This window comes from Equus asinus, chromosome 27 (genome assembly GCF_041296235.1).
Source record: "Equus asinus isolate D_3611 breed Donkey chromosome 27, EquAss-T2T_v2, whole genome shotgun sequence".
Lineage (NCBI taxonomy): Eukaryota > Metazoa > Chordata > Mammalia > Perissodactyla > Equidae > Equus > Equus asinus.
The window spans coordinates 2271347-2299122 of record NC_091816.1 but is presented as its reverse complement, the minus strand read 5'-3'; the positions used below and the strand labels follow the sequence as shown (position 1 = coordinate 2299122).

Genomic DNA, 27776 nt, shown 5'->3' with positions numbered 1-27776 from the left:
AGATATACGGATGGCAAATAGGCACCTGAAAAGATGCTCATCATCATATCACCAGGGAAATGCAAATCAAAACTACACTAAGATATCACCTTACACCCATTAGAATGGCTATAATAACCAAGACAAAAAATGAGAAGTGTTGGAGAGGTTGTGGAGAAAAAGGAACCCTCATACACTGCTGGTGGGAATGCAAACTGGTGCTGCCACTATGGAAAACAGTATGGAGATGTCTCAAAAAATTAAAAATAGAACTACCATATGATCGAACCATCCCACTACTGGGTATCTATGCAAAGAAGGTGAAGTCAGCAATTCAAGAGACTTATGCACCCCTATGTTCACTGCAGCATTATTCACAATAGCCGAGACTTGGAAGCAACCTAAAAGCCCATCAACTGATGACTGGATAAAGAAGATATGGTATATATATATACAACGGAATACGACTCAGTCATAAATGACAAAATTGTCCCACTCACAACATGGATGGACCTTGAGGGTATTATGTTAAGAGAAATAAGCCACATAGAGAAAGACAAACTCTGTATGCTTCCACTCATATGTGGAAGATAAACAAACACATGGACAAAGAGAACAGGTTAGTGGTTACCAGGGGGAAGGTGGGTGGAGGGTGGGCACAAAGGGTGAAGGGGCACACCTAAAGATGACTGACTAATAAAAATGTACAACTGAAATTTCACAGTGCTGTAAACTATCATAACCTGAATTTTAAAAAATGGCCAACTGCCCTTAATAACTATGGCAAAGAACAATCCACATGACCTTCAATAAATATTCATCATGGTCCTGTGTAAGGAGGAGCTGCCACTCATGCTCCATTCTACCAAAGGGAAAACTAAGCCCATGTCATCTAGGTCGACATCATGACCATCGTCACCACAGCTTACCATTTTATTGAACACATTCAATGTAGCAGGCACCAAGGCAAATCCTTTCCACGCCTCATCTCATTTAATAACTAATTTTTCATTTAACTGAAGTTGAACCTTGTCTTCTGACTTATACTCCATGCTTTTCTGTATCACAATGATTTGAATCACTTAAACTTAAACAGTAGTATCAAAGTCATTAGAGCCCCAGTGTAATTTGGAGAGAGACCTGTCCAACCTCCTCATTTCCAGATGTGAGAACTGAGATACTGAAAGGTTAAGCGCCTTGCCCAAGGTCAAGCAGGGGGCGGTCCACCTGTGGCAGGAAGAGGCGTCCTGAATCCAGGTCCAGAGCTCTCGCTAAGACGCTATACAGCCAATCACCTTTATTTTACCCAAGGCACGTAAACGAACAGGCATCGTGTCTCTTTTTAGATGCACTTCTCTAATGGAGAGCACTTATTACTGCTCATCATTTATTATCCATGATATGCTGCTATATGATAAATCGTGCCCCGGAAATCACACTTTCTAGTATCCCCCTTGAGGCGCATTCCGCGGTGATGCAGGTGGCAGCGGTAGCCGCCCCGGCCCTTTGTGACTGGGTGACTAGAGGCCAGGCGCCCGCAGACTGTTCACGGCAGCCAATCAGGGTTCGCAGCCACAGAGCTGCACCAATCGGAGATGACTGAACCCTAAGGCCAACGGGCGGCTCGAGCCAGAGCCGCGGACGGCGATCAATCAGAGGGGAGAGCCGATCGCCGACGCCCAATCAGCGGCCTTTCGGAGCTCGGTTGCGGGCGGCGCTGGCGCGAGTCCCGCGGGCCGGCCAATCAGCGGACGAGCGCGGGCGGCGCGGGCGCGGGGGGCGGCCGGGGGCGGGGCCTGTCCGCGCGGCGGAACGGTGGGCGCTGCGAAGATCGAGGCCGGGTGAGGCGGGCCGGCGACTCGGGTCGCCGGTGGGGGCGGCGTGCGCACGCACGCAGCGGCGGGGCGGGGGCTGGCGCGCGCGAGGGTCACAGCGGGGGCGCGCAGGGCTGGGACCGGTCGCCAGATGCCGCCGGACTGACCCCCCGAGCTGGGGGCTGCGGCGGGGAGAGGTGAGGGACCGAGGACCGGGCTGGGGAGGTGGCCCGCTCCGGCCCGAAGGCTGAGGGAGGAGGGGACACTGTTGCCATGGCAACGCATGTGAGCAAACTGGCGACCCTTTTCACCCCCGGAACGTGCGCACCCCTTAAATGCGCCCGCTGTCCACCCTGGCCCTAAACGGCCTCCGCCATCCCTGGCTCGCGGGCGGCTAGCCTGGGACCGGCGCGAAAATAGCCCACTTTTGGCAGCCGCCTCTCTTCCTGCGCATCCTAGCCGCCCGCCGCCTTCCCTTCCTCCTGGCGTCTCGTTCTCGGGCAGAGGGATTAAGCTCGCCCTGGGGCACTTGGTACAACAGGCCTTTGCGGTTGACCGCCTGGGCCAGTTTGCAGCCAGTTCGCGGAATGGCCACAGCTGAGCTCCAGCGCGGCCCCCTCATTTAGGGGACTGGCGCTGTACAGATGCCGCGTGAGGGACCCGGGGTCCCCCAGAGGGTTTTTTTTTAAGGCTTCCAACCGAGAGCCTTGTGCTAACAAGTACTTGGAGAATGGGGTCTGACCGAATGAATAAAAAATTTTAATATATATTATTTAACCCAATATATCCAAACTATCAGTATTACATTAATATCAATTATTAACTTAATCAATATTAAGTTATTCGTAAGATAAATTATTTTCATACAACGCCTTCAAAATCTGGCGTGTATCTTGTTCTTATAGCACGTCTCAGTTCGGACCAGCCACATTTCAAGTGCTCAGTGGCCCCATTTGGCTAGTGGCTGCCATGTGAAACTGCACAGCCATGAACTTCTCTTGTGTATGTGTGAGTTGTGGCCCAGTACATGAAACTCATCGCTGTTCTTTGCAGCGCTCTTGTATGCAAGGAGGCACTGTGCAGTGAGGCCGCAGAAAACATGCATGATCTTTTTCCTCCAGCTTCCAGTTCAGTTGAGAAAGTAGACATCCAAAAATTAAGTCGAATTGTAAATAGATATAATTCAAGCAATAGTAATGATAACTGGGCAGTATATGATTGATTGACAAACGAGATAGCTGATAATTATCCTTAGGAATTCTAGGGAGGGATACTTCAGGCCCATGCGGTAGAGAAAGACATGAGTCTATTCTTGGAAGATGGGGAACATATTTTGGTTGAATGGAACTGACTAGAGCTGCTTTTGTTTTCAAGGTTGAAAATTTGCAGTCCTGAGGCTTTCAGACTGAAAAAGGCTTTCATCTCTCTCTGACAATCTCCACCATGATTCATAGTCTTTTCTTGATCAACTCCTCTGGAGATATTTTCCTGGAGAAACATTGGAAAAGTGTGGTCAGCCGTTCCGTTTGTGATTACTTTTTTGAGGCGCAAGAGAGAGCAACTGAGGCAGAAAATGTGCCTCCAGTTATCCCTACCCCTCACCACTATCTCTTAAGTGTTTACCGTCACAAGATCTTTTTTGTGGCTGTCATCCAGACGGAGGTCCCGCCTCTGTTTGTCATCGAGTTCCTTCACCGAGTAGTGGACACGTTTCAGGTGCGTAAATCTAAGGAGGTCTGTGCATGTAAATTGTAAAGTGTCTTTATAGTTGTTTCCATTGTGCTCAGCTTCAGTTAAGGAACTTTTTTAGAAATCTAAACTCTAACATTGCTCACTTCCTCTCCCATCTAATAAGATTCTTGTTTCTATCGATTGAATTGGCTGCATCTAAAATGACAAATTGAATACCTTTGAACCTGTCGCCTGAGAAAGCCACCCTACTTGGTATGATTGTGTACAGTCATTTTAGTTCTGGAAATTGGAATTGTCCTACTTTTTGTTCACAAATCAGAGGAGTTTGGGTTTAAATAGAGGAGTTGATGTTAACCATTGTTAACTACCTCACTTTGAGTTGCGTTAAAAAGTGATGATTATGTAAAGATAAATTTTTTTAAAAAGTAGAAGCAGCTAAGTAATGCTTGTTTTCACTCTCCCTGGCAGGAGTATTTTGTGAACCCACACTTCACCTTGGGTTTGGGGTGCTTATCCACAGCATATGAGTACTAGTGATGAACTCTTGTTGCAAACCTAAAATAAGATTGGAAAATTGTCTGTACCCATAAGAATTTAAATGACACATTTTACAAGATACAGTTTTCATTTTGAATTTTTCTTGCAGGAATAGATTTGAAGGTCCTGGGGAATGGGATGTCGGCCCCATTTATAGCACAGAATTTTAGGTTGCCCAGACTCTGGATTCAGACAGTAGAATCTTCTCCCTAAAGGAATTGCTCAACTTCTAACAGTTGTAGTTATTTGCATAACTCAAATGACAAATGAGAAGCAGGGCCCTTTGGTGTAACTTCTATGTCATGTAAGGCCTCGAACTGGTCACATGAATACAGAAATTGTGGAATTGGAGAGGAGAATGAGGACTCAAGCATTATGATAAAAATTAAAAAGCAAATCAAAGAGTCCTTTCATTTGCACTCACATCCACATCACATGTCTAGAACAGCTTTCATTCCAAGAGAGTTAAAATAGATTTAATAATTTTTTCCCACAAATACTTTCTGGTGGTACGATTCTGGGATTCCAGTTCTCATGTGACATCCCAGTTCCTTCACACAGTGAAAACCTAAGAATTATAAACCCCAGTTGTGTGGAGGAACTTGAAGTCGAAGAACCCAGTAGTCATGATTCTAAACCCCTCTGGCTGGGCCTTGGTATGATTTCCACTTATGACACTTTACCCCATTCTAAGATCAACAGTCCCACTGGTGAAACTCAACATCTGCTGCGTAGCGAGATTATGTAATTTGTTACAAGACAGGAAGTGAGAAAAGTTATTTAATCTAGTGGAAACGACAGAGGAATTTGGGAAAAGAGTAAAGTTGTAGTTGGGAAGTCTGGCACTTTAGAGCTTGTCATTTTTGAAGCATTTGTTAAAAGTATGTGGATACATCCTGATTTTGATGTATCTTATCTGGCTGCATCATTCTTCTTGGACTAGACGACGATGGAAGAGTTCCGGCTGTGGAGCCGCAGGCCCTCTTCCTGTAGCACTTTGTCATCCTTAGAGTCTCCTTTCCAGCTGCTCAGTTCATATTATGCCTGGTTTATAAAATCTAGCAAGGTGTTTTATTTTTCAAAATAAAATCACTCTTGAGAAGGAAATGTGTAACTTTTTTTCCTTAAATCCTCATTTTTTAAGAAGAAATCTTTTTATTTTAGAAACACATTTCTTACTCCTAAGTGCTCTCAGATATTGGAATGGCTCTGATAATTGACATTATCTGATGTAATTTATGACACATCTAGAGTCTGTGTTCACTTTTGGATGTCATAATTTGGGGAGAATATTGGAAAACTAGAAATGGCAAGATGACAGAAAGATCTAGGAACCATACCGTAATGTGAACAGTAGAAGGATCAGACAGGGAATCTGGCCCTAAGGAAAAAACGCTGGAGTGAAAGGTTGTAGTTGTCTTCAAATAACCGAGGCACTGTTGTGTAAACTTGTTCTGTAAGGCAGAGCTAGGAAGCAAATTTCAGTCTAGCAAAAGAAAGAACTTTCTAATAATCAGAGCTGTCCATGGCTAGAATGGGGTTTCTCAAAAGGAGTAAATTTCCCGTCAGTGGATGAATTCAAGGAGGACCGTGTGACCATCTCAGAGGTCCAGTAGAAGACGTGACTGACATTGCTAGGAGGTGACAACAGATGACTACAAGCGTTTGTTTCTAAATCATTGTATCATCACGCGTCACATTTTGCATAGTGCTTTATAGTTTACAAAGTGCTTTCACACATATCATCATTTAATCAGTCATGCTGCTTACAACATCCCTGTATGGCCAATGGTGTTATCCTGATTATACTAGTAGGGAAATCAGGACCCAAATTAGTTAGCATGACTTAATCTAGTAAGTAACAAGATTATAACCCAGGTCTTCTGATTTGGGATCCAGTGCTTTTTCCACAACCCGGATAATTTAGTATCTGTAAGTGTAGGCTTTGTTAATAAACGAACAAAGCCTCCTTAGAGTCCCAGCATCTTAGAGGAGGGATGATCCAAAGACATTTTCTGGTGTGCTAGCTCGTCCTCCTCATTTCATTTCCCTCTCAGTTCTTATTTGCTGCATGAATGTTAAGGAATAGCACAACAATAAGGGTTAAAAAGGTTTTCAGGGCCAACCTATGTCAGATCAAATATTATCCTTTTGCATAGTTCTTTCAAATTCTTGTTCATAAGCACATATAATATTCAGTTATATATTCTACATATTTTATCTAGTTGAAGAAACTAACCCAAAGACTTTAAATGACTTACTCTAGTTTATAAAAGAAGTTAATGATGACACTAGTACTATAAGCCAGTCCAGCGTTCTCTCTACCACAAGGGGCTGCCTAAGAGAACCATGGTTGTGCTTCATTCCCTCCTCGTAGAAGAGTATCCCAGAAGCTGAGTCAACACACATGGACGGGAGTAGATCCTTATTCTCTAAGAATGTTCTGTCACTTGTTACAGTCTCTGAGTGATAAATGTATATATTGTGTTTTCATCAGGATTATTTTGGAGTCTGTTCAGAGCCGGTGATCAAAGACAATGTGGTTGTGGTTTATGAGGTGTTGGAAGAGATGCTTGACAATGGGTTTCCATTGGCTACTGAGTCGAACATCCTCAAAGAACTGATAAAGCCTCCCACTATTCTGCGCACAGTTGTCAACACCATAACAGGTATGGAGAAGGGGACCCGCAGAAAGCTACCGCCCAGGATGTGGCTCAGCCCAGAGAGGCGCATTATCCTGAGTGCCTCTCTCTGGGGATGTCAGATGTCCAGGGCCTTTAATCTTGCTCTTTCTAGTCTTTGAGCATAACCTGAAAAATATTTTTGTTGTGTAGAAAATATCCTGATTTCAATGACAGAATGAAGTGTTCTCCTTTGAAAATATTTTTCTCTTGATTACAGAAGGAACACATGATTATTATAGAAACATCAGGGGCCGGCCTGGTGGCTGAGGGGTTAAGTTCACGCACTCTGCTTCGGTGGCCCAGGGTTTTGTCAGTTCGGATCCTGGGCGCCGACATGGCACTGTTCATCAGGCCACGCTGAGGTGGCGTCCCACATAGCACAGCCAGAGGCACTCACAACTAGAGTATACAGCTATGTACTGGGGGGCGTTGGGGAGAAAAAGCAGGGGGGAAAAAAGAAGATTAGCAACAGTTGTTAGCTCAGGTGCCAATCTTTAAAAAAAAAAAGAAAAAAAAGAAACATCAGAAATACAGAAATGCACAAAGAACATGAAAATACCTCTTAATGCCACCACACTTTTAACATACTAGTGAGTATATTTTTTGTCTTTTCCAGACAGATGGATAAGGAATGGTAATAGAATTTTTTTTAAACAATTCTTGTATATTATTTAAAACTTATCTTCTCTCAACATTAGTTTTATCAAGAAGGTTTTATCAACCTTTTGTGAACAGTATCCCATTATGATAAATATTGATCTAAATCATTTTTAGTGACTTTACAATTTTCTGCCGTACAGAATAGACCCTAAGTTATTTACTCAGTCCCTGTTTGTTTGTAATGTTTCTGATTTTTTATTTTTTTAAATAACAAGGAATCAGCATTCTTTTTTTTTTGAAAGATTTTTATTTTTTTCCTTTTTCTCCCCAAAGCCCTCTCCGGTACGGTACATAGTTGTGTATTCTTCGTTGTGGGTCCTTCTAGTTGTGGCATGTGGGACGCTGCCTCAGCGTGGTTTGATGAGCAGTGCCATGTCCGCGCCTGGAATTCGAACCAACGAAACACTGGGCTGCCTGCAGCGGAGCGCGCGAACCCAACCACTCGGCCACGGGGCCAGCCCCGGAATCAGCATTCTTATACTAAAAACTTCGTGCACATCTAGGATGATTTCTTTTCAGTACTAGGAATGGAAGTGCTGGATCAAAGGGTGTTCATATTTTAAGGACTTTAATGCATTGTGCCAAATTGCTGTCCAGAAGAGTCACACCAGTTTATACTTCTGTTAACAATTTCTACGCAACCTAGACAATCCTATTATTATTATTAATTTTTTAAACGTTGCAATTTGATAGTTTTGTGATATCTTGTTATTTACACACTCATTTATTATTATTAAAGTAGTTAAAACCTGTACAAGCATTTACCAACTGTTTTTCCTTTATTGTGAATTATCTTTTTGGGTCCTTTGCCCATTTTTTTGTTGTTGTTGAAATGCTTTTCTTTTTTCATACTAGTTTAAAAGAATTCTTGGGGCCAGCCCCATGGCCGAGTGGTTAAGTTTGCATGCTCTGCTTCGGCAGTCTGGAGTTCACTGGTTTGCCTCCTGGGCACGGACCTACATACCACTCATCAAGTCATGTTGTGGCAGCATCCCACATAAAAGAGCTAGAAAAACTTGCAACTGGGACACACAACTATGTACTGGGGCTTTGGGGAGGGAAAAAAGAAGAAAGAGGAAGATCGGCAACAGGTGTTAGCTCAGAGCTAATCTTCCTCACCAAAAAAATAAATAAAATAAAACAGAAGAATATTTTCATTTAAGAATATTAAGTTATAGACCCCTGGGCTAACAGCCCAAGGGATGCACCTCAGTGGCCCCCACCAGTGTCCGTATCAGCGTGCCTGGACCAGCTCAGAACAACGGCCCCCACCAATGTCTCAGTCTCTGGAGAGGATCCTCCTCTCACCAAGATGCCCCCAGAGCCCACCAGGAGGATTCTCTACCAGGGAAGACTGTGAAATCAATTGAAGAGTAATCTCCTTGGAGAAATAGTGCTGCTATAGGAGGCGATGTAACTGACTGCTCTCCACTAGGGAGCTGAGCTCAGGTGGCATTTGGACGGAGGACTTTCAGCCATAACCTGCTATGTCTCTGAAATTGGTCTTGGTGCCTTGTCCTGTTTATACTGCATGACTGCCTCGCATGTGAAGGGATGGGGCTGCCTCCACTGGGTGCCACTTACTACTGTACTTTATTTATGTATCACCTGTGACCTTGACTGCAGCCCTGAAAGAGACATCTTGGTATTATTCCTACTTAGCTAGTAAATAAATGGAGTCAGAGGTTAAAAAAAAAAAAAAAAGAATATTAAGTTATCATATGTTGGAAATATTACATCATCATTTGTAAGAGTTATATATTTTGAATACTCTGTTACAGATATTTTCTCACAATCTGTCATGTGTCATTTAACATTGTTCATGGTGTTTTTTATTTAGCCACATTTAAAATGTTCTGATTTAGTCAAATTAATAATTCTGTTTCATTAAGGTTTTACATTTTGGGTCTTGCTTTCATGAAATTTGACAAACTGATTGAAAACTACATTTGATAAAGTATAAATATGCAAGAGTATCCATGATAATTTTGAAAAAGAATTACAAAGGGGTTGGAAGGATTTGCTCTGTCAAATATCAAGACATATTAAGTTCATATGGTCCATGAGACAAAAGCTCATAGAATAGATATGCTGTAAGAGCCAAGACAGTTTTGAGAATAAATAGTTTTTTAAAAGAGCAAGAGAGAAAATGTGTCATATCAGATACAAAATATATTATGAAGTTTTGGTAATTTTAAAAGTGTCATATTGGCCAGTAATAGACAAACAGATGATTGGGATAAGATATAAAGTCCAGAAATAGACCCTTGCTTTTATAGAAATTTGGATAGATGTGGTCATATATCAAATCAGTGAACCAGGGACCAATTTTTAAATATATTGTTTTGGGACAGTCTGCTTTGATGTAGAAAAAAAAAAAATAGAGCCCTGATGGCCTAGTGGTTAAATTTCAGCGCGCTCCACTTCAGCGGCCTGGGTTCCGTTCCCGGGCGTGGAACCACACCACTCGCCTATCAGTAGCCATGCTGTGGTGGCGGCTCATGTAGAAGAACCGGAAGGGCTTACAACTAGAATATACGTCTATGTACTGGGGCTTTGAGGAGGAAAAAAAGAGAGAGGAAGATTGGCAACAGATGTTAGCTCAGGGCAGATCTTTCCCAGCAAAAATAAATAAATAAATAAGTCTCTCTATACAGAATAAATTCCAACTGGATGAAAGATTTAAACATAAACTTTATAATTGTTGAAAGAAAACATAAGAGATTGCTTTCTTGATCTTGGAGAAAGGAAGATGTTTTTTAAAAGGTATATTTTCCTCTGGTTCTTTTATGGTTTTATTTTTTGATTTTATTTGGAAATTATCTTGGTATTCAACATAAGGTAAGGCTGTATGTTTATTTCTCCAAAATTGTCAGCCAGTTTTTCTAGCACCATTTATTGAATAATGTATCCTTTTCCCCTGTTTTAAAATGATATTTTTATCTTATACTAAGTTATGATAGGTTCTTGGGCTGTTTTTAGGTTTTTCTGCCTTAATTATTGTAGCTGTTTTAATTATTATAGCTCGATGTATGTTTTAATATATAGTGCCCCTCTCTCTTTTTATTTTTTGGCAAGGAAGATTGTTGCTGAGCTAACATCTGTGCCAGTCTTCCTCTATTTTGTATATGGGATGCTGCAAGAGCATGGCTTGATGAGTGGTTTGTAGGTCTGCGCCCAGGATCCGAACCTGCAAACCCCAGGCCACCAAAGTGGAGCATGTGAACTTACCCACTATGCCACTGGGCCTACCTCAGTGCCTCTTTTTTTTTTTTTTTTTTTTTTGAGGAAGATTAGCCCTGAGCTAACATCTGCTGCCAATCCTCCTCTTTTTTTTTGCTGAGGAAGACACCCTGAGCTAACATCCATGCCCGTCTTCCTCTACTTTATATGTGGGACATCTGCCACAGCACGGCTTGACAAGTGGTATATAGGTCCACACCTGGGATCTGAACCAGCGAACCCTGGGTGGCTGAAGTGGAACATGTGAACTTAACCACCGTGCCACCGGGCTGGCCCATCCTAGTGCCTCTTTTTAAGGAAACATATTTGTTGGGTTTTTCAATATTCTGGGCTCACTTTAAACCTTAAAATCTTTTGGGGCTGGCCCCATGGCCGAGCGGTTGTTTGTGTGCTCCACTTTGGCGGCCCAGAGTTTTGCCAGTTTGGATCCTGGGTGTGGACCTGGTACCCCTCATCAAGCCATACTGAGGCAGCATCCCATATGACACAACTAGAAGGACCCACAACTAAAAATATACAACTATGTACTGGGGGGCTTTGGGGAGAAAAAGGAAAAAAAAAATAAAATCTTTAAACCTTAAAAACTTCGTTGATACCTGAGTCATTTATGAACACTATGAAGTCATTTTCCTGAATATCTCTTAAATCTAGTAAAAGGTATGTGAGAACCACTTTTGAAAAGCTGAAATGTTTATAAACATGCTGAATATATGCATTTATTTAATGTTTCTTTCATTAGATTAAAAACATCTATGTTACAGAAGAAGGAAATAGGTTTTTTTTTTAAAGATTCACACCTGAGCTAACATCTGTTGCCAATCTTTTTTTTTCTTCTTCTTCTTCTCCCCAAAGCCCCCCACACATGGTTGTATACTCTAGTTGTGGGTCCTTCCGGTTGTAGCATGTGGGATGCCGCCTCAGCATGGCCTGATGAGCGGTGCCATGTCCGCACCCAGGATCTGAACCAGCGAAACCCTGGGCCACCGAAGCAGAGCATGTGAACTTAACCACTTGGCCACGGGGCAGGCCCCCAGGAATAGGTTTTAAATTAGTTATAATACTTCAAAATTTCAGTATAGAACCTTTGAATTAAAAAAATATATATTTTTGGACGCTGGCCCCGTGGCCAAGTGGTTAAAGTTGCTCATGCTCCACTTCAGCATCCTGGGTGTGGGACCTGCTTCACTCATTGGCCATTCTGTCACCACAAAATGTGCATCCCACATACAAAACAGAGGAAGATTGGCACACGTGATAGCTCACGGTGTATCTTCCTCAAGCAGAAAGAGGAGGATTAGCAGCAGATGTTAGCTTAGGGCAAATCTTCCTCACAGACACACACACACACACACACAAAATGTATGCATATGTATATGTGATGCCTGAGCTGGGTGGGGGCAACAAGTCAGGAATTAGTGTACAACTTACAGACAGGGAAAGATCTAATTTGTATTCTTTTCTTAAGTTTCAGTATTGGTTTGAGAGAGATTATTTTGATGTATACATTTACATTTTAATACCTAGCATAAATGTACCTAAGAACCTCCCTCAAACTAGAATATAGTTTTTACCCATGAAAATTTTATATCAATATGTAGATTACCATCCCTACTGAAAGCCAATACATTATTTAAGCTGCAAGCTATTGTGGAATTTGATAGACCAAGTTCAGGTTACTTTCAAAACTAAAATATGATATCTGTTTCTCAGGTAGCATTTTTAATCTTTATTCTGCTTGAGGAGGCAGACCACATGGTGACAAGTTTTTAAAATAGGCTGGGTTACCCTTACAGGAGTTGGGAAAATGCTCATCTTTTTTTTTTTTAATTCATCAATTGAGTGCATGAATAGTGGGAGCATAGAAATTTCCAGGGAAGTATTCTGTGGTTATTAGGTAATTGGTTACATCCAATTATCAAATTGGAATTAAATTACAATCATATTCCTTGTCTCAGGAAGCACCAATGTGGGGGACCAGCTTCCCACTGGGCAGCTGTCAGTGGTGCCTTGGCGACGGACTGGAGTGAAATACACCAACAATGAGGCCTATTTTGATGTGGTTGAAGAGATTGATGCCATCATTGATAAATCAGGTGGGTGCTTTAGTCTGTTCTCAGAACTATGGAAATAGAGGCCCCTTTCACAGAATGCTTGTAATATCAGAATTCTCCCCCATCGTGATCGGTTGTTTGAGCCTGCTCTCTACTTTGTGTCAGGTGCTGTGCTAGACACTGGGAATGGACTTAAATATTACGACGCAGATGACGTGACTGTATATGCAGAAACCCCTAAAGACACAACAAAAAACTGTTAGAACTAATAAACAAATTCAGTAAAGTTGCAGGATATAAAATCAACGTACAAAAGTCAGTGACCTTTCTATATACAACTAATGAACTATCTGAAAAGGAAATTAAGAAAACAGTCCCATTTACAATAGCAACGAAAAGAGTAAAATACTTAGGAATATATTTAACCAAAGAGGTGAAAGACTTGTACCTTGAAACTTATAAAAGATTGATTAAGGAAATTAAAGAAGATACAGATAAGTGGAAAGACATCCTGTGTTCATGGATTGAAAGAATTAATATTGTTAAAATATCCATAATACCCAAAGTGATCTGTAGATTCAATGCTAGTCCCATCAAAATCCCAATGACATCCTTTTCAGAAATAGAAAAAACAATCCTAATATTCATGTGCAACCACAAAAGACCCCAAATAACAAAAGCAGCCCTGAGCAAGGTGAACAAAGCTTGAGACTTCACACTTCCTGACTTTAAAATATATTACAAACCACAGTATTCAAAACTGTATGGTACTGTGTGGTACTGGTGTAAAAACAGACTTATAGACCAATGAAACAGAAGAGAGATCTCAGAAATGAATCCATGGGTTGACAGTCAACTGATCTTTGACAAGGTTGCCAAGAACACGCGATGGGGCAAAGATCGTCTCTCTTCATCAAATGGTGTTCGGATGACTGGTTATCCACATGAAGAAGAAGAAAATTGGACTCTTACTTCATACCATATACAAAAATCAACTCAAAACAGATAAAAGACTTAAACATTAAGACCTGAAACTGTAAAACTACTAGAAGAAAACATGGGGAAAAAGCTTCTTGACACTGGTCCGGGCAATGATTTTTTTGAATATGACACCAAAAGCAAAGGCAACAAAAGCAAAAATAGATAAAAGAGATTGCATCAAACTAAAAAGCTTCCACATAACAAGAGTGAAAAGGCAACATACAAATGGGAGGAAATATTTGCAAACAATATATATGATAAGAGGTTAATATTCAAAGTATATAAGGAACTCTACAACTCAATAGCAAAAATACAAATATCCTGATTAAAAAGTGGGCAGAAAACCTGATTAAAAAGTTTTCTTTTGAATAGACATTTTTCAAAAGAAGACATACATTGGCCAGCATGTATGTGAAAAGGTGCTCAAATCACTAATCAGGGAAGTGCAAATCAAAACCGCAATGAGATATCACCTCACACCAGTTAGAATGGCCGTCATCAAAAAGAAAAAACATAAGTGTTGACAATGATGTGGAGAAAAGGAAACCCTCATATAATGTTGGTGGGAATGGAAATTGGTACAGCCACTATGGAAAACAGTACCAAAGTTCCTCAAAAAATTAAAAATAGAACTACTTTATTATCAAACAATCCCACTCTGGGTATATCCAAAAGAAATGAGGGACTGGCCCCGTGGCTGAGTGGTTAAGTTCACACACACTGCTTTGGTGGCCCAGGATTTTTCCGGTTCGGATTCTGGGCGCGGACATGGCACTGCTCATCAGGTCACGCTGAGGCGGCATCCCACATGCCACAACTAGAAGGACCCACAACTAAAATACACAACTATGTAATGGGGGTTTTGGGGAGAAAAAGCAGAAAAAAAAAAGATTGGCAACAGTTGTTAGTGCAGATGCCAGTCTTTAAAAAAAAAAAAAGGGCTGGCCCCGTGTCCGAGTGGTTAAGTTCGCGTGCTCCGCTGCAGGCGGCTTAGTGTTTTGTTGGTTTGAATCCTGGGCACAGACATGGCACTGCTCATCAAACCACGCTGAGGCAGTGTCCCACATGCCACAACTAGAAGGACCCACAACGAAGAATATACAACTATGTACTGGGGGGCTTTGGGGAGAAAAAGGAAAAAAAGAAAATCTTTAAAAAAAGAAAAAACAAAAAAGCAAAAAATATATCAGCATCTTGTAGAGATATCTGGACCCCCATGTTCATTGCAGCATTATTCACAATAGCCAAGACATGGAAACAGCCTAAATGTCTGTCGATGGATGAAGAAAATTTGAGATAGGTACACATACACACAGACATGCAAACGCATACTGGCATATTATCCAGCCATAAAAAAAAAGAAGGAAATCCTGTCTTTTGTGACAGCGTGGATGAATCTGGGGGACGTTATGCTGAGTGAAATACGCCTGATACAGAAAGACAAATACTATGTGATCTCACTCAACTGTAAAATCTAAAGTAGTTGAACTCATAGAAGCAGAGGGAAGAATGGTGGTCACCAGGGGCGGGGGAGGGGGAGGTGGGGAGATGTTGATCACAGGGTACAAAGTTTCAGTTATGCAGGATGAGTAAGTTCTGGAGATTTAATGTACAACATGGTGACTATAGTTAACAATACTGTATTGCATACTTTTTTTCAGCTTTGTTAAAGTATAGTTGAGAAATAAAATTGTAAGATATTTTAAATGTACATTGTGGTGATTTGATATATGTATCCATTGATAAAGGATTCCACTCATCTAGTTAGATCAGCACATCCATCACTTCACATATGTATTGTATACATGAAGTTTACTAAGAGGGTGAATCTTAAGTGCTTTCACCACACACACAAAAAATAATAGTAACTGTGAGGTGGTGGATATGTTAATTAGCTTGATTGTGGTGATCATTTTGCAATGTATATGTATATCAAAACATCAAGTTGTACACCTTAAACATATATACAATTTTTATTTGTTAATTATACCTCAATAAAGCCAAAAACAATAAAAAATACTGTGATGCATACCAATGCTTGTCTCACACTTCTACTGGTTTTATAGATTTTATCCTCTTGAATAAAAAGGAAAAGTAACAAAGTAATTTCTTGTTGGTTAGATTTCCTTTGCAAGTGTTTGACTTCCAGTTCTGATGGCAGAACTAAAGTTGTAATCACTAAAATGCAGGGAGCCCTCTTTTCTGTCTGTTCTGAATTAGGTTAACATGACTAGAAGTCTTAGAGCCTAGACATTTGTGGGAAGTTCTCTTCACTTTAGTGACTCATTCATTCCACGGATGCTGGTTGAAACCTGCTGTGCTGTAGCACAGTAGTGGAAAGTGGGCGTTTGATGGTGAATAAGGCACGGTCTGGGGGTGTTCCAACTGTGCACAGCCCCTCCCCACTGAGAATCTTTGCTGACAATGGTGTAATAATAATGACAGTGGTGTACTTGGAGGTGTCCTCGATGTGAAGATGTCACACATGAGAACCATGTGGAGAGAGACAAGGCTGAGAACCCCTGGAAATAAACAAGGGAGAAAGAAAGGAATCCCTTCACTGCAAATGAAAGATACCAAACACATATTTGAAGATGAGATATAGACGCTTTCAAAGAGGAAAGTAAACCAAAGTAAAGTATTAAACCATTGAATACCTATAATACCCCATCCCAAACAATATAGGAAAATAGCACTTCTTTGTTAATAATGAAGAGAGGTATGTCGTTTGCAGGGACAGTTGGTCATTATGTGGCATTCACTTGGCCTAGAGCTGGGGGTCTTCATCTTTCCCATGACAAGCCTTCGAGATTCCTGTTATGTAATTGTGGGTGGGTGGCAGCTGGCTTTTGGTATAATTATGATATTTTCAGCATTTTTTGACTAATAATTTCTAAATTCTGTAGCAAAGGCTTTCCAAAACCTTAATTCTGAATTGTTTTCAATATTCAAAATTCTGGACCTCTTTATGCGCTGCCTTCATTATAAGTGTTCTTGATGATGATGATATTTTGTTGTTGATGATCATGAGGTTGTATGAATAAAGTAGACAAAAGGAGTAAAAAAAAGAGACAGTCGATGGCTGCAGGAAGCTTACTTAAGTCTAGTGAGGGAGAGAGAAAGGTAAAAAGATGGAGCATAAAAGACGTACCCCACTCACCCACCCATCCAAAGAATATTGTAAAGAGGGGGATAGCGTTTACGCTTCATCTGTAGAAAGAGCAGGAGTTATTAAGACCTGCGTGGATTTGGGAGCAGAATATGTGCAAACACTTTGAGATGAATAACATGTTGTTGGGAAATAAAGTAGTTGAATACAACTGAATTGAGAGCAATAAAAAAAGAAAAGTAAGTGATGAGGCTTTAAAACTAAGTAGGCATAGCAGCTTTCCATATTAGCCCCAAACTAGAAATAACCCAGATGTCCATCAGTAATAAAAAGGTTAAGTAAATTTTTATATGGTCATATAACAGAATATTATACAGTAATGAAAAAGAATGAACTGTTGATACACCCAACAACATGAATGAATCTCACAGTGTTGGGCAAAAAAAGTCAGATGCATAAGATTATATACAGTTTTCTGCATTTATATGAAGTTTGAAAACAGGTGCAACTTAATCTAAGGTAATAGAAGTCAGAATTTTAGGGACTTGGATTAACTAGGATGGGCAACAGGAGCATGCTGGGATGCTGCGAAGGTTCCACATCTTGATGTGGGTGATATTTGCATAGGTGTCTACATATCTAAAAATTCATCAAGCTGTACATTTAACATTTTTGCATTTTCCTATAAGTCTTACCTCAATGAAAAAGTTAAAAAAAAACACAACTACATGGCTGGATCATGAAGAGCTTTCCTTGTATGCCATTTTAAGGTGGGCCATTTGGAGTAGCCATTTGGAGTAATCGAAGAGTTTTAAGTTGGGGAGTCACTTGATCAGATTTGTAGTTTTAGAACTATCAGTCTGGCTGCAGTGTGAAGACTGACTTGAAGTGGGGTAAGACTGACAGGAAGGACAGCAGGGGCCCGTTGCTGAAGTCCAGGCACAAAATAGAGATGCCTGTAATGGTAGTGAGGATGGAGAGTCAAGAGGCAAAAGTCATGGGAAAGAGTGGAATTGGAATTGATTGGCTAGGGCGCTGAAGAAGTAGAAGTCGAGGACGCATCTGTGTTTCCGGCGTAGGCGACAAGATAGATGGTGTCATCAGGAAGTTATGGGAAGTAGGAGGAGCAGATCCAGGAATAGAGGTAATGAATTCTCTTTTTGACATGGAGAGTTGGAAGTGCTTCAGTGACATCCAAGTAGAGCTGTCCAATTGGTATGAGTGAGGATGAACTGGAAAAAAGATTAGGAAATAATTGGCCACCAATGAAAACTGATGGCTTGGCAAGTAGATAAAGTAGCTCACGGAGAGTATGTTCAGTGAAGGAAAAGAGAATTTCAGACTGTGACATTTAAAGGGTGTGGAAAGAAAGAGAAACCTGCAGAAGGACTGAGGACGAGGAGCTAGAAAAATAGAAAATTAGGAGAGGTTAGGAGAAAGGAACATTTTGAAAATGAAGAAGTGGTCAACAAGGACGCATGCTACAGAGAGATGCTGTAGGAAAAGACCAGAAGTGTCTATTCGATTTAGCCCCAAAGCTCCTCAGTGGCCTTAGGGAGAACAGTTTCTGATAGGAAACTTTCTGAACCAGTGGTTAGGATAATGATGTTCTGTTTGATTCTGGTACTAGACTGAAAACTCCATTAGGCTAATAACTATCTCACAAATCTTTCATCCCCATTACTTCATTGGAGTGTCTCGATAAGCAGTTGATAAATGTTTGGAAGGATGGACAAATGAATTAGGTAGATGAATTGGATGGATGGACAGAAGGAAAGAAGACAGAGAGAGGGAGGAAGGGAACAAGTTGGGAAGGAAAAGAGAAAGTTAAAGAAGGAGGGAAGGAGGCAGGAAGGTGGTTTGGAAGGACAGAGAAGTGTGCAGTAGCCGCTTACCTGTGTCTGCCTTGTTTCCCGCCCCAGGTTCCACCATCACTGCGGAGATCCAGGGGGTGATTGACGCCTGTGTCAAGCTGACTGGAATGCCAGATCTTACGCTTTCCTTCATGGTAAAATACCGGACCAGAGATTTAGTTCTTGGGATGGGAAATGAAATGCTTCTGGAAAGATAGAGCGGTGGGAATGGAATAGAACAAGAAGTCATTAAGGACAGCCACAAAGCTTATATCAGGCTTGAATTTTCTATAAGTAACGACAGGATTTGTGTGTGTGTGTGTTTTAATAAAAACAGCATCTAAATGACTTTCCTGAAAGAAATATGGGTGTTTAATTCCTCCTTCTTGCTTTTCCCTGCCTGGTAACTACAGAACCCCAGGTTGTTGGATGATGTCAGCTTCCATCCTTGTGTTCGTTTCAAGCGCTGGGAATCTGAGCGTATTCTCTCCTTCATCCCTCCTGATGGAAACTTTCGCCTGCTCTCTTACCATGTCAGTGCACAGAAGTAAGCGACTCTCATAATTAAGAATGGAATCTGTGTCTGTGTGTGTGTGGAAGCAATATCCGTAGTGATTAAGAACTCAGGCTCTAGAGTTAGCGAGGTTCACATTCTAGCTTCTGTACTTACTAATTGGGTAACCTCAGGGGCGTAGCTTAACCTTTCTGTGTCTGTTTTCTTATCTGTAAGTTGAAAAATGATGAAAGTGCCTTGTTATGAGGATTAAATAAAAGGATCTAAACAGTGCTTAACGCAAAGTGAGTGCTCCTTAAGTTTGCTGCTGTTATTTCTGTTATTATTATGTCTAAAGGAGAACATTTGTGTGCACCTGTATTTAATCCCCTTGACCCAAAAAAGTGTTAAATTGTGCTTTAAAAAACCGTAAAATCCAGTGAGTTTTGGTCTTGAACATCTCTTTGAGATGGAGTCTAGAGGCTTTTGGAAGCCCTTAGTAGAAGGTGTGCAGACTGAAGAGAGCACGGGACCTCAGCCACCGGTACCTTCCTATGTGATTCGGAATAAATAATTTAGGCAAACATCTGAGTGCTTGAGAGCACAGGCTCTGGAATCAGACTGCCAGCACTTAAACCCCACTTTCAGTGCTTACGATATATGACCTTAGGCAAGTTACTTAACCTCAGTTAAGCATGAGGACATCAGTATTCATGTATAAAATCAGGACTGTAGCAGTATTTTTTTCACACTTATTGAGAGGGTTGAATGAGATAATGGAGATGAAGCATTTAGCATAGTGCTGGCTGGAACACAGGAAGCGCTCAATAGATGTTGAGAACTGTTAGTACCTTAGTATTCTTCTGTGACTTCTCTATTTCCTTTTCTGTCAAGTCATGACAGCTTACCCTATCCTTTTGTAAGGATCAGATGAGGTCGGGTTACGAAAGGTCCATGAGGTATGAATATTACTCTCCCAAGTACAGACAGTTATTAGTCACATGTCACAAAGTACAACACAAAAATATGGTGACTCCTAATTTTTGTTTTTAATGCCCTTCTCATAGTAGGCTTAGTATACTCTGATTTTGTTGATATTATTCAAAGAGTCATTTGAAGAGTTAATTTACTTACTAGACAGCATCTTAGCTTTACAAAAAGAAAAAAATTAAAGCTGACTAGGTTTTTTCCTATGCTTAACTTTTAAGTTAAGGAGTAAGGAAGCAGGTAAGGGAGGAAAAGCTGCCAGCAGAGCAAAAAAGGAGGAAAGGTTGCCATTTCTCCAGGACAGTAATAAAATGGGCTTTTTGTCTCTCTTTTCCAGTCTGGTGGCAATTCCAGTGTATGTCAAACATAACATCAGCTTCCGGGACAGCAGTTCACTTGGACGCTTTGAAATAACGGTGGGACCTAAGCAGACTATGGGGAAGACCATAGAGGGAGTGATTGTCACCAGCCAGATGCCCAAAGGGGTCCTGAACATGAGCCTCTCTCCATCTCAGGGGACACACACATTCGACCCAGTTACCAAGGTAGGAGAATGGGCGGAGGGCTTGATTGCTGATGTTAAGTAGAGGTGACTGCAGGAGCTCTCCACGCGGCCTGTCTACCTTGTTTGAAGGAGAGAGTCACCAGAGGGACATTGTGTAATCCTTGGGATGATTTATGGTAGCAAGTAGTATTCTCCACTGAGAAGCACTCTAGCAGGAGCTTGTAGCATTGGGAACAGACGCCCTGAGGGGAGAGCTCAGCCACCTCAAATGAAGGCTCCATTGTTATTGCTGTTTTTTCTTTGAAGATGCTGTCTTGGGATGTAGGAAAAATAAATCCCCAAAAGCTACCAAGTTTGAAGGGGACCGTGAGCCTTCAGGCTGGAGCTTCCAGACCAGATGAGAACCCCACAATTAACCTGCAGTTTAAGATCCAGCAGCTGGCCATTTCTGGTAAGTGACCCGTAACTTCGGGGCCTTTGAAGAGAACAGAATGGCTTTCTCCAGTAGGGCACCGATATCAGAAAGCCTGCCGATGGCTCCCCGTTTACAAAGGTGGTTTCATTACCTGATATGTGATCTTTAGTCAAATCTTTTCTAGCACGTTTCTGAGAAAGGTTTATAATCCTGACTTTGAAGTTGGCTTAAGTGACTGAATGAAAGTGTCTAAGACACAAATGAGGAAGAACGGAATGGAGGACAGAAGTGTCGACAGGCATTGTGGGTCATCCGAGGGTCGTTAATTTGAGGTTCCCAAGGTTTTCAGTATGGGAATGCTTCTGCATTCTCGGCTGGTAACTGAAAAGAATCATTTCCCCTTCTCTCCCCCAGTTTCAGAAGACTTTCACATGTGCTTTTATTACCCTTTGAACCCCTGGGCCATCCAAGGCCCTTCACCATGCTCTACACCCACCTTAGGATGATAGTAATAATAATACTTACCTCTTACCGGACACTTACCGGGTGCCAGGCACCATTTTAGGCTTTTTTCATTTATTATTTAATACTTAAAACAGCCCTATAAGATAAATAGCAGATGACTTTAGCTTTATATTAAGTTCCTAGTTTTCTTTACCAACAGACCTTGTCTAATTTAAATGATGAGAATTCATTTAAATTATAAGCTCTTTCATCTTAAAACGTTTAATAAACTTTAAAGTTCTATACAATATAAAATATTTTTTGTTGGGGGGCCCGCCCTGTGGCCGAGTCATTAAGTTCGCACGCTCTGCTTCAGTGGCCCAGGGTTTCACTGGTTCGGATCCTGGGTGCGGACATGGCACTGCTCATCAGGCCATGCTGAAGCGGCATCCCACATGCCACAACTAGAAGGACCCACAACTAAAAATATACAACTATGTGCTGGGGGGATTTGGGGAGGGAAAAAAAGGCAGAAAAAACATATATTTTTTGCTTGGTACACTGATTATTTATTATATTATTAATTCATTATTTTTCATTATTCATTTACTTATAATTTATTTCATTATTAATTCATTAATTTTGTTATTACTAATTCATATATTCAGTCCAATAACTTGAGAAAAACATACAGTGGCTTCATCTTGCCTTACCCTTGTTTCAGTCTGTGTATAACTTTCTGCCCTTTCCACTTCCAGAACAGGTCTTCTAATGGATAGCTGTTTGTTGGAGCAGTTTTTTTTTAATTGAGGTCATAATAGTTTGTAACATTGTGAAATTTCAGGTGTATGTTATTATTTAACATTATTAATTATATGGTCAGTCACCATATAAATGTGCCCCTTTACCCCTTATGCCCACCCCCCAACCCCCTTCCCCTCTGGTAACCATTAATCTGTTCTCTTTATCCTTGTGTTACATGTGAATGAAGTCATGAGGTGTTTTTCTTTCTCTGTCTGGCTTATTTTGCTTAATGTAATACCCTCAAGTTCCATCCATGTTGTTGCAAATAGGACGATTTTGTCTTTTTTATGGCTGAATAGTATTCCATTGTGTATATATACCACATCTTCTTTAGCCAATCATCAGTTGATGGGCACTTGGGTTGCTTCCATGTGTTGGCTATTGTGAATAATGCTGCAATTAACATAGGGGTACATGGGTCTCTTTGAATTGTTGATTTCAAGTTCTTTGGATAAATACCCAGCTGTGGGATAGCTGAGTCATATGGTAGTTCTATTTTTAATTCTTTGAGAAATCTCCATACTGTTTTCCATTGTGGCTGCACGAGTTTGCAATCTCACCAGCAGCGTATGAGGGTTGTTGGAGCAATTTTTTGTTATCATTGTACATACCAAGAGTGAAGAATCTGTCAGCTTCATGGAAGTAATATAAATAAGTGAAAGTAATTTTTGGTTCATTGTTACAACCATCTCTATCCTACTCATCTGTCTGATTGGAAATGAATTTAACAGTTACGCTACATCCTTTGAATAATGCTTATGTCTTGTTCTTTCCTCCTCTCAGGGCTCAAAGTGAATCGTCTGGATATGTATGGAGAAAAGTACAAACCCTTTAAGGGCATAAAATACATGACCAAAGCTGGAAAGTTCCAAGTTCGAACCTGAAAGGAGAGTTTGGGAAGGGAACAGTCATGAACACTTTTTCATTTCTGACTTGTCTAAAAGTAAAAACTATCAGCCTGTCTCCTAGGTCAGTCCCCTCCCGGACCCACCGCTCCCTTTGTCCTTAGCCTTCAGTGCCGTGGAAGTAATCAAGGGAGAGCGGGTCTCCAGGGAGAACTGGACAGAACTGACACACAGTCAGCGCCAACTCAGTTCTCAGAGAAGAGATGGCAAGGGAGGGTAGAGATACTTGACACCATATTGGACTTTTGTAACGTGGTCACCTTAGGAAAGATCCAGCATTTGTTCCTTGCTTGGCTTTAATTATCTAAAGCCAATGAAAGACTTCCTTGTTTTTGAAGGTGGAAGGAAAGATTAGAAAGAAAGAAAGCAAGCTTGGAAGAGAATGACTGTTAGTCAAGGAAAGGCCAGTTAAGGATCTGCCCGATGAGGGAGAAGAAAGAGGAAACAGTGTTAAAGACGTGTGAGGCCGCATAGGAAAGGGAAGTGGCATGAAAGGCCGTCAAGCTCCACGTGAAGGAGGGCTGGAAAGAACAGGGTTGAGCTGGTTTCTTTCTGATTCTCTGTTTTCATTTACAAAAGAAAATTGTGCTTCTAGAAATGAACTGTAAACTTCTTAACTTCAAGTCCCCTATTGACATGGAAACCCCAGTAGAATCAGACTTTTCCCTTAAAGACCGTGAAGGTGTTTGACCACTAGTTTTCAGATAGAACTGCTGCTTGCCGTTGGCACTCGGTCTGTCATGTCCAGTGAGACAGTGACCTGCCCTCTTCCAGGTGGGGGTTGCATGAAATGCCTCTCTCCCTAACCCAGAACAGTTCTACTCACTCTGCTTTACAGAATGCGCCAGGCTTTTTCCTGTTGGCTGAGGAGAGTTTAAGAAAAGCCTCCCCCGGGACCCTGGGCAGCCAGCTTTTGTGTGCCATAGTGCTGGAGTGCAGACGGCCAGCTCGCTCCTCGTGAGGGTACCACGGCTGTAGCCCAGTGATTCCTTATTTTCGTTGGTCAGTGCTGGACTGGCACTGGAGTCTAAGCCTTCCTGTCTGGAACTTTCCCATCGGTAATCCTAAGTGGAAAGAGTGCTCCCCGTTGAGGGCATGGCTGATGCTTGAAGCTGCTCATAAAGTGATTTCCTCAGAGTCTTTTGTACTCTATAATGCGTTTCTTAGCAGTGGCTATCTCCCAGTCCATTTTTGTTTTAAGGCAAAAAAAAAAATCCCTTAAATCTTTGAGTAAAAGTAAAGTAGTACCTCAGGCTTTCTCACTGGGTGATTTTTATTCTAGTTCAATGTGTCTGTTACTCATTTAAATATTTATATGAAAGATAGGGTTTTTTTTATTAGTATAGCTTTAAGGAGTGACATTGTGCTCTGCTTCATGCATGGAGAAAAATGAAGACCTATACTCTCCAAATCCTACAGTTTTTCTCTGAAGCCCTGTTTCCAAATACTTAGGCAATTTTTTTGCTCGTTTTATCTTCCTACTTCCTGGACTTGTTTTTGCTGCACATGTTGCTTTGTGGTTTTCCTCTGGGGTAAATTGTGTGTATACAACCAGATGTGTTTCATATCCATCACTCAAGAATTTGTCCTGGATTACTATGTCCCATATACACACCTACCAAAGTAGGGGAAACATCTCTGCCTGTGGATTCCAGAATACTTGAAATTACTTCTCCTGAGGGCTCTGAAGGATTTTAAAGTTTCCTAGATCACAGGAAACATAGTCTTCGTCCTTGAACATTTTTAGGTTTGTAAGTCTAGCTGTTTCATTTCCTCCAGGACAGCTCATCCTAATTTCAAGGGAAGAACTTAAGGAGAAGTAAAGGCTCTAGGGTGTGGGGCCTGCAGGCCTGCACATATGGAGTCGCTGCCGCCTCTGTCTGTGGGTGGCAGACCCCGAGCGCAGTGGAGCTGTGTGTTAGTGTCCATGCGGCTGGCTTTCTCCCTGAGCCGTCCGGTTCCATACGTGTTGAACATGTGCAGAAGCATCTTCTCTGTTTAAGTCTTAATAAAGTCGAGTTTTGCCAGTGCTCCGTGTCCTACGTGTTTTGTGACTAGGACTAATGATAAAGCTGTGCTGTGCGTGCCTTAGTAGGAGCAGTTCAGGGGTCTTACTACTTTCGTGCTTTCCAGCCGGCAGACCTCACGCATGTGTATGGTTTGAGTCTCCAGTCACCTCTGGAAGATAGAGGATGCTGGTATTCATGTCATTTTTAAGGTTGTGAGAACGAAAGTCCAGATCAATCAAATTATTTTGCCCCATTGGGTAAAGGACAAACCCATTAAAGCTACTGGTGTCTGTTCTCATGCTTCCCCCCGTTCTCGATTTTCTTCTTAGGTTGATTAATTCAGGCGTGAAACAGGGCTTCAGGGTCCTAGACATCTTTTTTTTTTAAGATTTTATTTTTCCTTTTTCTCCCCAAAGCCCCCCTGTACATAGTTGCATATTTTCAGTTGTGGGTCCTTCTAGTTGTGGCATGTGGGATGCTGCCTCAGCCTGGCCTGACGAGTGGCGCCGTGTCCGTGCCCAGGGTCCGAACCGGCGAAACCCTGGGCCCCCGAAGCGGAGCGTGAACTTAACCACTCGGCCATGGGGCCCGCCCCCAGGGTCCTAGACATCTTAATTGTAGTGGAGATTTCTTGGGAGATAAGACATTGGGAGTCTCTGTAAAGCTTAGACGCTGGTTGTTATCCCCTATCTGTACTAATTTCCTTCTGTAAATTGGTTGTGAAGAAACTTTAAGACTTCTTTCTGTTTCCTAAGCACAAGTGGTTAGTGTCTGTTAACACTCCACCCTCTCCGTCTTAGTCGTTGTTGAGATCTCTTGGCCTCGGCCTGGCTGTTTTGGTAGCGTTGTGGTGTGACCAGGTCAATTTTATAATACTTGTACTTCCCTCTGTTGCCAGTAGGTGGTGACTCAGGGCCAGCAATGAGATTAATTTTTTAAATTAGACTTTTAATAGAGGAATTAAATTGGAAACTTTCCCCAAGATCCCAAATCCTGGGGATCGTGTGAGTCTTTGGCTTTTGAAGTTTAATGTGGAACCAGAAGTTTATGACACTCTTTCTGATAACCAGACTTAAGATGGGGGCTCCAGGAGGATAGCGGAGTCGCCCTTCTGAGTTCCTGCAGTCTCTACCCGCTAGGACTACCGGCAGAATCAGCTGAGAACCTTCCTGTTCTTCAGTCAGTTGGCATCTGTTTCATTAACCAGCTTGGGATAATAAGGAAATACTGTTTCATTTCCCCGGATACCCAATTCCTTCCCCTGATGAGTCCCGGCTGTTTTATCCTGACTCTCCTAACCAGCACTAGGCAAGGAGGTGTCGCTCTTTGAGGGTATTTAGTACAATTCAGATGAATCTGTCTTGCAGGGCTGGGACTGCCCTGCAGCTCGGTCAGTGGCCTCCTCTGAGCAATTGTCTTCATCCAGTCTGGTTTCCAGCACTTCGCTCAGGAATGCCGGGGGCTTTTACCCCTGGGTTCCATCCCAGGAGGCCTTGCTGCTTCAGTTCATTTCATTAACCTGACCATCTGAAGAAAAGCTTGCCATACAAGGGGCGGGGACAAAACCAGCAGAATTCCTGCCAGAGACGTAGTAGCTGGGTGTCTTGCTTATTGCTCTCCTCGAGTGACATTTCTCTGAAACACTGAGACGCACGTCTGTCTGCCACTTGCACAGGGACGTGTAAGTGAGCAGTCTGGCGTCAAGGAATCTGTGACTCAAGTTTCTGTGATCTGCATTTGGTTAACTGGCCCGGAGACCTCAGCATCTCAGGGGAGCTGGTTTTCTTCCCCTGAATCCAGCTCTTGGGCTTTAAGAGTCTGTCTTTTGTGAGTTGAAACTACTGCTCTTCTAAGAACCTCTAAACTGAGCAGTTCGGACAACCTCTCTCTCTCTCTCTCTCTCTCTCTCTCTCGAGTGCCAACTACGACCACCTCTTCTCCTCTCCTAGAAACCATCAGCACATACTCAACAGTAAGCATTGCATCATCAGATCTGTTCTTGGGTCTGGGCTGTCAGTGATGATAAAACTGTCAGGCGGCAGCCAGGAATATGGGCTGCATCTCAGGAGTAGTTAAGAAAGTAGTCTAAGGGAAGCAGAAAGCAGCATTACTTAAGTAACATACTTGTATGGACTGGTCTGGGAGTTAATTCTTTCAGATGAATAGGAAAGCAAAATAGAATGGGGAAAAAATGGCCCAAATACTAGCTTCTAGTCGGAACCAAGCATTGGGGTGTTGCTATGTTAGCAAGGGCATGCCGAGGCGGCTCTCACCCCTCCTTTCTCCTTTGTACTACTGTGGTTCTGCCAGGCAGTCTCCTTACCTAATCTGCTCTCCCACCATCCCTTGGTTACTTTCCCTAAGACATGCTCAGTTCATCACTTCCTGTAAGCACAATCCTCACTGGCTCCCAGTTGCCTACAGAATTAAGTCCAAACTCAGTCTGGCATTCCAAGTCCCCGTAATCTCAATTGCTCCCTATGTTCTTCAGGAGCTTCACTGCAGGTGAATTGTACTGCTCAATTCCTTCCCATGCTCCCGCTGCCTTTTTTGCTCTCCGGACCTTCATATTTTCATGCCGTGATATTCCTTGTCTCCAGAATGCCTTTCC

General features: G+C 42.0%; 1 protein-coding gene across 2 annotated transcripts; it reads left to right on the top strand.

Annotated features, from left to right (window-relative positions):
* The first annotated feature begins 1685 nt into the window (after positions 1-1685).
* AP3M2 (adaptor related protein complex 3 subunit mu 2) lies at positions 1686-25183 on the top strand. 2 transcript variants are annotated; one of them, XM_070500063.1, is made up of 9 exons: positions 1686-1820; positions 3168-3509; positions 6520-6691; positions 12565-12702; positions 18673-18758; positions 19017-19150; positions 20421-20628; positions 20895-21039; positions 23035-25183. In XM_070500063.1, exons 2-9 carry the CDS (start codon positions 3237-3239, stop codon positions 23133-23135), a joined length of 1257 nt encoding a protein of 418 aa, XP_070356164.1. In that variant the 5' UTR covers positions 1686-1820; positions 3168-3236; the 3' UTR covers positions 23136-25183. The 2 variants fall into 2 exon arrangements, with proteins under 2 accessions (XP_070356164.1, XP_070356165.1); XM_070500064.1 differs by lacking the exon at positions 1686-1820 and adding an exon at positions 1836-1990.
* The last annotated feature ends 2593 nt before the right edge of the window (positions 25184-27776 follow it).

Excerpts from the sequence above, each read along its gene's own strand:
- AP3M2 (XM_070500063.1), top strand. The coding sequence starts at position 3,237 with ATGATTCATAGTCTTTTCTTGATCAACTCCTCTGGAGATATTTTCCTG. Across the intron at positions 18,759-19,016 it reads ATCTTACGCTTTCCTTCATG|AACCCCAGGTTGTTGGATGA; the intron begins GTAAAATACCGG and ends TGGTAACTACAG. Across the intron at positions 19,151-20,420 it reads TACCATGTCAGTGCACAGAA|TCTGGTGGCAATTCCAGTGT; the intron begins GTAAGCGACTCT and ends TCTCTTTTCCAG.